Source organism: Adiantum capillus-veneris, chromosome 15 (genome assembly GCF_014529385.1).
Source record: "Adiantum capillus-veneris isolate H3 chromosome 15, ASM1452938v2, whole genome shotgun sequence".
Lineage (NCBI taxonomy): Eukaryota > Viridiplantae > Streptophyta > Polypodiopsida > Polypodiales > Pteridaceae > Adiantum > Adiantum capillus-veneris.
The window spans coordinates 94,159,077-94,170,557 of NC_140945.1; the positions used below are offsets into that span (position 1 = coordinate 94,159,077).

An 11,481-nucleotide genomic window follows, 5' to 3' on the forward strand; every position below is an offset into this window, starting at 1 on the left:
GTTAACAACAAGTTTACAAACTCTCCATTTGAAGCTTAACAATTGAAATAGAATGAAAATATATTTTATGTCATCGAGTTTCATGCATTAATAAAATAGAGCGGTAAGTTTTATTCATCTCAATTATGGCTCAAGAATCCAATGAACCTACTGACAATAGACATCATCATCAATGTTCACTATTTTTGTGGAAACAATGGACCAGACTAGTAAGTTAGCCCCTTCACACATGTGAAGAGTATACATGACATTGATAAATGCGCAAGATAATTATGAAATAAAGTTTGAAGAACTAGATGAGTGTTTTTCTTCCTCTATTAGGATTTTGATAGTTGGAAATCTTCCAAAGTTAGTATCCCCATGAGTGGTGTATATTTGCTACAACAATGTTGGTAAGCTCACACACCTATAACAAAAGCTCAAGGGGTCACTTATAAGAAACTACCTATATCACATGCGTTCAAAGGTTGTTTAAAGGTTATTTAAAAATTCATATACTTACATGCTCTAAGGTAATAAAAAAACCCTTTCTGCTTGAGAAACCTACGGATTTTTTCCCATAATGAAATAAAAAACCTCGCTTATAAATATAATTCTATTAATTTTGTCTAATTAAAAAACCCTTATGTTAAACTCATGTGCTATATTAACATACCTACGAGTAAGTAATTGTTTGTAGTATTTATTTTTATTTATTTGACATGATTTTAAGATTTTGGGTAGGGAAATTTTCTAGGACTAAAGGCCCCAAGCTAACATATAAGTGCACCAATTGTAAATACACATCAAATTCATTGTCGCATTGGTTGGTTCAACGAATTCTCTCTCTCTTTCTCTTTCTCTTTCTCGTGCATTCTTATGTTGCTCAATGCTTCTGCATCATCACTTTTACATGGTTTGACATAATATTAGTGCATTAGGCATGGAAGGAGAAGCACACAAAGACAAGGAGCAAGGTAGTGATTGGCGTTTTCAATCTCTCATGGATTGCATTTTGAAAAGCTAGGGGTGGCAAAGGTGGACTAGTCACATTCTCTAAGGCGTTTTAAAATTGTGGGTTGAAGAGGGGGGGGGGGGGGGGGGGGGGACCGGGTTTCCAAATGGGGTACTCTAAACTGACTTAAAATGACATTGATTTGGTGGACACCCATGCCAATGACTTTACAGGTGGGCCAAAGTCCTGAAATGCGAGTTTTGCATAAGACATGAGGAGTCACTTGGTAACCCTCTAGCGTAATACTCAGCACGCTACGGTGGTGTAGGGTTCGCAGTAATCGCAATCGTATCTGTTCAACCATCCATACTCTCATGCCGGGATGAAGGTTGGTATCTTGCAAAGCCTGGGCGACGGTTGCGAGCTCACAGGTAGAAGAATAAGGTGGTTCAGCACACATGCAACTGAGGCAATCTCGCCTCTTTGTGCTTCAATGAGCTTGCTCGTTGTTGATCTAGTGGCTCTGTGCGTCCACTCTCGTCCCCTAGTATTTGATCCTCGGTCGGCTTTGTGCGTCGTGGAGTGCTCGCTTCTGCAAGCTTTGCCCGAAATCGCGATTATTATCTTTTATTTCGCACTTTGAGCTTTTGTTAATAATCGCATGTGCCATTATTTTAGAGTTTTAAATGCAACAATTTTGGTCACTTTGCCAAGGATTGCCCCTTGAATTCTAATGGTACTGCAGCTCCGGCAGCACAGGCCCCCAATAAAATGGAATCCCCGATGGGAGGGCTGGAGAAGCAGGGAGACAATAACTAGGGGACTAATACAGGGAAGGATGAAAGAGAGATGGTATGTGAGAAAATGGATACGAAAGATGCAGGAAAAGTTGGTGGAGGAATTGATCCCCATACAGCGAGCTTCTGAAGGTACAGGCAATAATAATAGGATCATTACTCCAGCTGCCACCCCCAAATTTATGATTGTGACAACGACGACGACTGTCCAAGTCCCTGGTCTGAAAAGAGCCAAAAGAGTGAAGGCAGTGGCAAGAGACTCCAAAGTGCTGCAAGTCATCAGAACACTAGAGGTGAAAGGATCTAATTCATCCTCCACCCCTTCAAAAGGAGGGGGGTTCAGTGTCCCTCTACACAATCCATTTGCAGCACTGCAAGAAAGAAATCCTCTGATTTGGAACCCCCGGATTCTCCTGAGACCAAGGAGAAGGGGGGGGGGGGATGATTCGGATGTTGAAGAATTCGTTCCTCTATCCCAATAAACCCCGTATTAATGATGGAGTCTCTCATTATCCAATCCTGGAACGTAAAGGGGTTGAAAACCCGTAAGAAGAGTACCCTATTCTGGGAGGAAATAAAAAAGGAGAAGACAGTTAACTTTTGGGCCATCCAGGAACACCACCTAGATGCCCATAGCAAGAGAAAGCAGGTGCTAGGAAAGAAACTGGTATTCTATGGAGAAGGAAATAACGGCTTCAGTGGCGTCCTCATCATTGTGGACAGAGAATTGGAGCCGAAGTTGGTTCTTAACCACCCATCCGACACAATCTTGGGGATTAGAATCAGATGGGAAGGGCATCCCCTCACCATTGTGAATGTGTACGGCCCTTGCAATGCAAAAGATAGAGCTAAACTATGGATGCATCTCAGAGATACCCCTATTGAAGGGGAGTGGTTGTTGGTTGGCGACTTAAATATGGTGGAAAAGAGCAGGGATAGAACAGGATCCTCCAGCGTGTTGGTTGGCTCAGAAAGGTCTAAATGGAAAAGTTTGTGTGAAAATTGGGCAATGATCGACTTATGGGAAGTTGGCCCATGGAACAACACGCTGGGGTTCACTTACACAAGCCTCCAGTACGCCCGCACTGCCTCCTGACTGGACAGATGCTATTGCTCACACCAAGCTCACTGGATACCAACGTTGATGGAAATGAAGGTGGTCCCAACAACAATCCTATCGGATCACATTCCTCTGCACATACATTTTAAGAAAAATAAAGAGGAGGAGCAGGCCCCAAGAGGTGAGAAAAAACTGTTGGTAACAGGGGCACACCTATTCAAAGACCCTCTTTTCAGGAATCTAACCAAGAAAGCACTGGGTAAGCTAAAAAAGGATGTCGACCTCAACAAACACAATGCGTGGGACCTATTTGCTCGGAACATCCAAAGCAATCAAAACCGCGGGCCCCCGAATTAAGAAAGCTAGGGAGGCTCACCTGTTGCATCTTATAGCGGAGGTACAATTGCTTACCTCTATAAAAGCCAATGGGCATGCCACTGAGGTCGAACACAAACGATGGCTTGAAGCCAAATGGAACCTTGCTAATGAGCAGCTAGAAGATATAAAAAAGGCTAGACTTCTCTCTAGGGAGAATTTTCTGCAACCAGAAGCCTCCAATCAAGCTCATTTTTTTAGGGCTTTAAAAATCAAGAAGAGCCTGGGCCACGTCCGCTCGCTCGATGATGAGAAAGGGACAGCAGTTCATAACCAAGATGAAATGGCTAGTCTGATGCTGAGCTATCTCAATCAAATCATTGGACAGCCAGAGTCTCAGTCCCAAGAAGTGGAAGAAGCCAGAGGGACCTTACGTCAGAGTGTCAAGAAGGAAATTCCCCAATAATAACTTGGAATGGGCATTTTTTGAAGACGAACGTTCACTAGCATTGCAAGCCCTTGGCAATGAAAAGTCCCCTGGTTGGGATGGGATGACGGTGGAATTCTATAGAGAATTTTGGGAAGATCTCAAGGCCCCAATCACATGTTTGGCCAATAAAGCCATGGTCGAAGGGTCGTTGGAGACAAGTGTGAAGAGAGGGCTTATCAAGCCCATCCCAAAACAGATGTGCTGTTCTAAACTGAAACATTGGCACCCTATAACGATGATGTCGGTGGCCTACAAAATTATAGCTAAAGCAATGGCCCTCAGACTCGCCCCCTTACTAACGAAGATCATCTCCCCCCATCAACATGGTTTCATAAAAGAAAGTTCCATTTACGATAACATCTTGGCAGCAATGGTGGGCATTGAATACACAACTGTCACAAAGCAGGAGTGCATTCTGATCAAGTTGGACCTGGACAAGGCCTATGAAAGAATAACATGGACATATATAGAAGTCGTCATGGAAGCTCTTGGCTTTGGGCCGCGCCTCTGTCGGCTGGTTCGTGTAATGGGGGCTGGAAGCCATTCAAAGCTCCTATTCAACGATAGAATTGTGGGCTCTTTTGAGGTCAAAAGATCTATTAAACAGGGATGCCCTCTGGCCCCCCTACTTTTCGTCATAGGGTCACATCCTCTGATCACGACGCTCGAAGCTAGTGTTGAACGAGGGGAGGTGCAAGGCCTTGTTTTACCAGGAAACTGCCAACTCCTGACAAAAGTTTTTGTAGACGATTCTCTCCTCTTCTTGAAGGCGTGCCCCTAGGAAATTAGAAATGCTCTGGAGATTGTACAAATTTTCTCAGTAGCTTCGGGGTCCCAGTGTAATATAGAGAAGTCAAGGATGATTATCCTATCGAAAAATGACTTATTTGACCCTTCCGTCTGGTCGGGGGAGATTGTCACAAAAGGGAATATCTTTAGACATCTAGGAGCCCCCTTGGGGGTGGATGTAACTCACAAGCAAAGATTTGAGTGGGTGCTTGAAAAAATCAAAACAAAAATGAGTAGGTGGGAGTATGCTCTTCTCCCATTCTCAAATTGGATAAGAGTGATGAATGCCTTTATGATTCCTTATATTGCCTTCACTAGCCCACTTCTCAAGATGGATAAGTGTCACTGGAAAGAGTTCTTAAAACCCAGTTAAAATATTTTTATGGAAAAATAACAGGAAATCTTCCAAACCATGGCAATGGGCCCGTTGGGAATCAGTTTCTCGGCCGGGGAATCAAGGAGGCCTCGGAATTCTAAACCTTGTGGCCCATGCAGAAGCTTGTTGCACCAAATTTGTTTCTTCCTTCGCTAAACAGGATCAAGTTTGGGCTGTCGTGATCAGAGATATGATAGAAGCAACTAAACTTGGCTCGAAGGGTGGAAAGTGGAGAGGGGTGGAGATTCATGACAAACTGTTAGCCCCGGCATGGTGTAACTTAAGACTAGGGGGTAGTTTAGGAGAATTGGTAAGAAAATGCGATAGAGCAGGACGAGTCTTAAAGTGGGGGGAAGAAGCCAGATACTTCAAGAACTCCATCCTGCATTGGTCCCCCTGGCTCTCCAAAGTTGTAGATCTGCCACAAACTCCCTATTGGATTGAGACAGCCAGGAAGCTGAATAATAAGGGTTTGAACCGGCTTGAGCACTTCTGGGACAGTGGCAACAAGAGTTGGAAAACCATTGACCTTATGGTTGCACAATACCAACTTAATAGCTTGGAGGTCTTGCTTGTCCACAAAGTGACGAAAGAGCTTGACAATCTAGTGATGCCAATTTGTGATTCGGAGTTGGACTGGAATGCTTGGAAATGGCCCGGAAGCAGTCTATTGTGGAAACCCCATACTAAAAGCATTTATCAGACAATGATGCAAAAGAAGAATTTGTCTAGCCCCCTTAACAAGCTATGGAAAAAGCAATGGCCGGAGGAAAGGTGGGAGCATGTAAAGGAGTACATTTGGAAGCCAAAGGTTCCGCAGTACATGAAGGTTTTCTTATGTAAGGTTGTTTGGGGTGCTTTACCGACGGGGGTGAAGATTCAGGAGAGAGGGATTGGGTCAGATTGATGCTTGGGGTGCAGGTTAGCTAGTGAAGATCTGGCCCACCTATTCATGGACTGCCCAGCTATAAAAGGCCTCGCAAGGAAAGTATGCAAGTGGGTCCAGAGAACATGGAAAATTAGTTTTTTCAAGACTGACCTATGCCTTGGAGGAAAAAATTTAGGTAGTCCTGCACTCCTTGTCAGCACTCAGATCGTCAGATACTTCTTCTTTCGTAATGTATGGCAAGGAACCGCCGTGTTTTTGAAGGAGGATTTGAGGTGGCAAGCTTCACAGAAATTATACAAGAAAGCAAAGTGCTAATATGGGCACTCGGGCGCAAGCAACACTCGGAGGATTGGTCTAGGACTACTTGTGCCTTGTTGTCAGTAGATGGAATGCTTAGGATGGGGGCAAATCTTGGCCATCAGTAAATAAAAGATATTAGAATGAGGCGGGGTGGTCGGGGTGGCTGCCCTCATTGTAATTTTGATCCCTGGATGTTGTCATGGCTTAACATGAGCATGACAAAACCTTGTAATTTTTTGGTCTCCTCAATATAATCCACTCACAATTGTGAGTTTTGCTTAAAGATAAAAAAAGACATGAGGAGTCAAACATGCCCATAGTCACTGGTTGCATTTTGAAATGATGTATGCAAAGATTTTGGGATGCGGAGAAGTAACCCTCTTTTTTGGATATTTTTAATGAGCGTTTTATAATGCTTCTTTGGGCAATCTTCTAATTACTGTGGTTTCAAGAGCTTCTTGAAACGCAAAGGGGAAGTGGCGAGCTTCAAGCTGCCCTCTCGGGTGAGCATTTTGAAATGCTATCCAAAATGAGGGGTTTCTCTTGCTTGGTGCTTCAACAACGATTAGTTTTGATCAACATGCTATGGAAAGTGCATTGATTGGTCTCAAGTTAGCGATCTTGGCACTCACAAAGTTCTCAAGGGATTTAGAAATCCATTTGTTTCAACATTGTAATGCCCAAGGCAAGGTTTGAATCTCTCAAGAGGGCAAAGGCCAAGGCAAGATTGAGGAGGACAGACGATATAGTGTTTCGTCCAAGGAGATCGGCATGGTACACATGGTGGTAGCCACAGTACTGGTCTCCATGCCAAGTTTCTAGCCTAATATGCTTCAGCCAGAGAGAGAGAGAGAGAGAGAGAGAGAGAGAGAGAGAGACATGGTAGCTTCTTCATCGACTTGGTCTTCCCACATATGTACACTATGAGTTGTAGAGAGGGTCTTAAAGTCAAAGCATCTCAAGTGAATAGCCCAATTTGTTCCTAGTTAATTGATTGTCTGTAGGTATTTAATTTTACTTGTTTGACATGATTCTGGGATTCTTGGTAGGGCAATTTGTTGCGGGGGGTACTTAATGCCTTCAGGCTAAGATATAAGTGTACCCTGAGCCCCCTGGTAAACACACATTAAATACATTGCCCAATTGGCTGGCGCAACAAAATCTTTCTCGTGCATTCTCTTGTTTCTCTAGGCTTTTGCATCATGGAGTTTGACACATTTATGCCAAGTAGCTGGTCGTGACCAAGGAGAGTCAGGTCAAGTGGAGCTAGCATGATATGTATTGAGATTGCTAGTGGACACTAAGCAAAGTGAGGTTAGGGATTGTGGGTGGCCGGCTATGTGAGGATTGGCATGCTAGTTTGTCTATTGGTAATAAGGTGGTATTGTCATTATCATTTTTGAGACATGCCTCGAAGACGGGGTATGGCTAGGTGCTCTCTACCCTGTGGACTTAAGTTAGCGCTACAATGACATCACAAAGACAAACGGTGGTATAGGAGTCCCCAATGTGTACATACAAGGAGGGATTATTGATTGCAATATATCTAGAGACAAAGAGAAGCAATCAAGACATGTGTTCACACAGAGTATATCCAACTTGAAGGAAGAGTGAAGTAGACAAAAAGAGTTAGATTATTGCACTTTATCTCCACTCTAATTAATAAGGACACGTGAGGTAGAAAGAAGGGAGTTGAATTATTGCCTCTCTCTCTCTCTCTCTCTCTCTCTCTCTCTCTCTCACACACACACACACACACACACAATGGGGCTGAAGATTGGAAAGGTGATTGTTGTTATTTGCAAAGAAACAAGAAGCACGTAGATATACCACAATCCCACAGGTTTTCAATTTGTGGAACTCGTGGGATTGGCCTCAATTTTCTCAGTTGGATGCAGGAGGGCCCCTTGGACTCGCTTCACTCTAGAATGCAATCCATTTCACATGCAAACCTTAGAAAAGTACTTACGAAGGCTGTTGTTGAGTCGGCATTTGACTTTGCATAATCAAATATGGATGCAAAAACATTGAAAATGACAATTCTCATTATCTATAGACTATCATGGGTTATTCATGTTTTCATATGCTAAAATGGTCTCTATAATCTACTAACATAATATGGCGGAAGGCTCCCCATTACACGTGTCGCAATCTGCGACTTGAAGGCTAAAATTCAAAAAGAAAAAAAGCCCAGTTGCACGCGATAAAGAGGGGGAGAGGGGGAGAGAGAGAGGCCGTCGAAGGCGATTGGCCGTACTAGTATTGGTAATGGGAACGCATTGATGATTTTCAGGGGAAGGTGACCTAATTGCAATTTTGTCAGCAGTTCTATCTACGACCCATTCAAGGACGTAATCTGATCGCCTCAATTGAGATTAGGGTACTGTAACCCAGCCCTAGGCTATATAAGGTCGCCCTCTTGTCCACTATGGAACACCAACACATTCCAGTCAGTTCATCCAATATAGTATTAACATCGTCACAATGCGCAGCAGAATGGTAGCGATGATGGCTGCTGCTCTCATGACGGTGGCCACCCACTGCAATGCGCAGAATATTAACTGCCTCACAAGCGACTCGTCCCCGACCGTTTCAGAGGCCCAGACCTGCGTCGATTACGTCACAGAGCTCGGCAACCAGGGCACCCCTTGCTGCCGAGAGGGCACCACTGGTTGCACCCCTCCGGCATCGCCTCCGTCGACATCTGCGGCGAGCTCGGCTGCACCACCTGTTCCAACGCCGGCGTCTCGTATTGGAATTAATAGATAAGACCAACTAAGGTCTTAGACTAAGGTTAGTTAAGGATGAAGGGTTGTGACTCATTCCATGAGGAACAACCTATCACGAAGAGGTACACCTCTTCATCATCTAAAAAGAATAGGCTACGTGCCAACAAATGTAACACTTGGAACACTTCATCCAACAACTAATGAAGCAAGAACTCCTAGTATTGGTAACTCTGTATTGTCTATGAGCAATGTGTATATAATCTTAAACATGCTTTAATTGAAACACTAATCGTGATTAATCATACATGTGAGCAACTCTAATTATTTCTACATGGTATCAGAGCGGGACGAACCCCTGTGGGTTACGCCCAACAAGAATGATGCTTTCTTTCAGGCTATGAGCGAAGAAATTTTTATTGGAGCGGATACGATCCAATGATGCAAGTCGAGGTGACAAGACCACCTCAAAATCCGAAAAATCGGTAATAATAATACCGCGCAAGACGCGAAGGCCACAAAAGATGGCAAATTTGCACAAAAAGCGCATGCTGAGACAACCGGTGCCCAAAATGGGCAAGAACTAAATTTGCATGCAATAAATGCAGCACAACAGCCCTCTGAGCCCCTTGACCAAGACTGGGGACAAGGCCATGATGCCTCTGACCCGACATCGAGCGGGCAAGCTCGAGATGCCAAGGGTCACGAGACTCAACCCTTAACTCAATATGCCCTTTGACATCACCTTTTCACTTCAAAAGGGCACGTATCCCATCCCATTTCCATGGCGGACAATTCAATGCCATCTTCTCCCTCTTCATGCCTTTCCACAGAGGCACCCCTCAACACTAAAGGGCACGGGGCATTAAATGAAGCCCCAGAGGTGGGATCTACGGCTGAGAAGCCCGGGCACAAAAGCAGAGGCGCGCAGCGCCGTAGGATGCACCAGAAGTAAACTAGGACGCCGAAAAGTAAACTTGGACATGGGCACACCTGTCCACGTTGACTTATCATGCATTTGTTGCCCACCATGGTTAACATATGCACACAAGGGGTTGGATAAGCCATGCGCCTTGCCCAGCACCCACCGGGGTTCAAATCGTGCGAGCAGCACCCCACCCCCCATTTTTTTGAGCCCTAAAATCTCCTTGAGATTCGTGCGCGCACCCTCAACCGTAGATCCCATCTCTTTGCTCCCGTGCCCTTTAGTACTGAGGAGAGGCACCTGCGATACCCCATGGCATCTTTTCACCACCCTCGACCCTGCCTGTCAACACTACCCCATACCAGCGTACTCCCTTGCCTACTGATGCTGGTGCACAGGGCCTCCCTGCGTGTGCTGACTATTCAAAATTCAGCTAGCCATTCAAGCCTTCTGACGATGTAAACTACCTGCAAGCACCGCCTTATACTCCTACACATGGAGGCGCTCAACCCCATGCTCCTACATTTGCTATGTCTCTGCCTCCTTCTCCTGATCCTCTTCCATACCTATTAACGCCATCAACTTCGCTATCCTCACCTGGGTGTATCTCTCACGGACCCGTTACTGTTGCTGTCCCATTTCAACCACCACTGATGACTACCAAACTCCATGAGTCTGCGTAATATACTTCCATGCTACCTCTCCAAGAGCGCCCACTCTCGTCGCCAAACAATCCCCTGCAAGGCGTCCCTCAGGCAAACTACAGATGGTCCAACACAATTTCTAATCTACCTGGTACGCAAACCCTGCCAATCGCACCTCCATTACCGCTACACCAACAAACGGCCTACGGTCATGTTCGCTATGAAGATGATTCCACCACATGCATAGATGCTGAAGGCCATTTACTATCCTGTGACACCTGCGAGCAACCCCATAATTTCATGCCAACCCCATGCCATTATCTTAGTAGTCTTCTTGTTGCTGCTGCTGGTGCTTACAAATCAACCAATTCCATTCATTCCGACCTTGGGCTCACTCCAAAGGCGCCCTACATGTGCCAAGCCTTGTCGACGAATACAACTTCAACCTACCGACAACAAAGTGAATTCATGGAAGGCTTGATCGACTCTGATGAACCTTGGAGCCTCTTCGGTGTTGAAGTGCCTCCGTTTGATGATGATGCTACATATTGTACCGACAAAGCTGAAGACACCTCTATGTGTTCACCTTTGCCGCCCATCTCCCATAACACCCCATCTTCACTCAATAAACCCAACATCCACTTCATTACACCACCTTTATGTGATGTATCCCATATACCTATATCTACAACACCACCTCATACTAACTATAAATACGTGTTTACACTTAATCTTAAACACCTAATTAATCACACCATTAAATACATAACATCATGAAAATATTCCACAACTGCACATTCACAACCATATAGATTTAGTACACTAATTTCACCCACTATACCATCGACATCTACACTCTATAATAACTTTATTATTGCCACTAGTATCCCCTTGAGGGGTAGGGGGTACCGGCTGGAAAAAATCCAAAAAATAATGGTATTCTTTTGAAATCGGAAAGGGAAGGGTTTACAGGGAAAGCAAAAGGGGCAAAGCAGGTGGAAATACTTTCCTTTTTTATCTCTCTTTCTTTTTGTCTCTCTCTCAAGCTCGCCAAATAGCAAACTCCTCTCTCTGTGCAAATCGCATCAGCCCTTGCACCTCTCAACGGCCTCTGCCGTCCCTTGTCTCAGGGTTCCTCCCCTCCCTCTGCAGGCTTTCTCGCGTGAAGAAGAGGGCGATTGGACTGCAGATATTGCGAGACGTAGAGAGAGAGAGAGAGAGAGAGAGAGAGAGAGA

At 44.8% G+C, this 11,481-nt stretch overlaps 1 protein-coding gene across 1 annotated transcript; it reads left to right on the forward strand.

Moving 5' to 3' along the window:
- Nucleotides 1-10,293: 10,293 nt before the first annotated feature.
- Nucleotides 10,294-11,022, forward strand: LOC147441080 (uncharacterized). Its single transcript, XM_086483387.1, has one exon. It carries the CDS (start codon nt 10,294-10,296, stop codon nt 11,020-11,022), a length of 729 nt encoding a protein of 242 aa, XP_086339513.1.
- Nucleotides 11,023-11,481: the final 459 nt, after the last annotated feature.

Bases quoted from the DNA above. Each gene is read 5' to 3' on its own strand.
- LOC147441080 (XM_086483387.1), top strand. From the start codon at position 10,294: ATGCTACCTCTCCAAGAGCGCCCACTCTCGTCGCCAAACAATCCCCTG.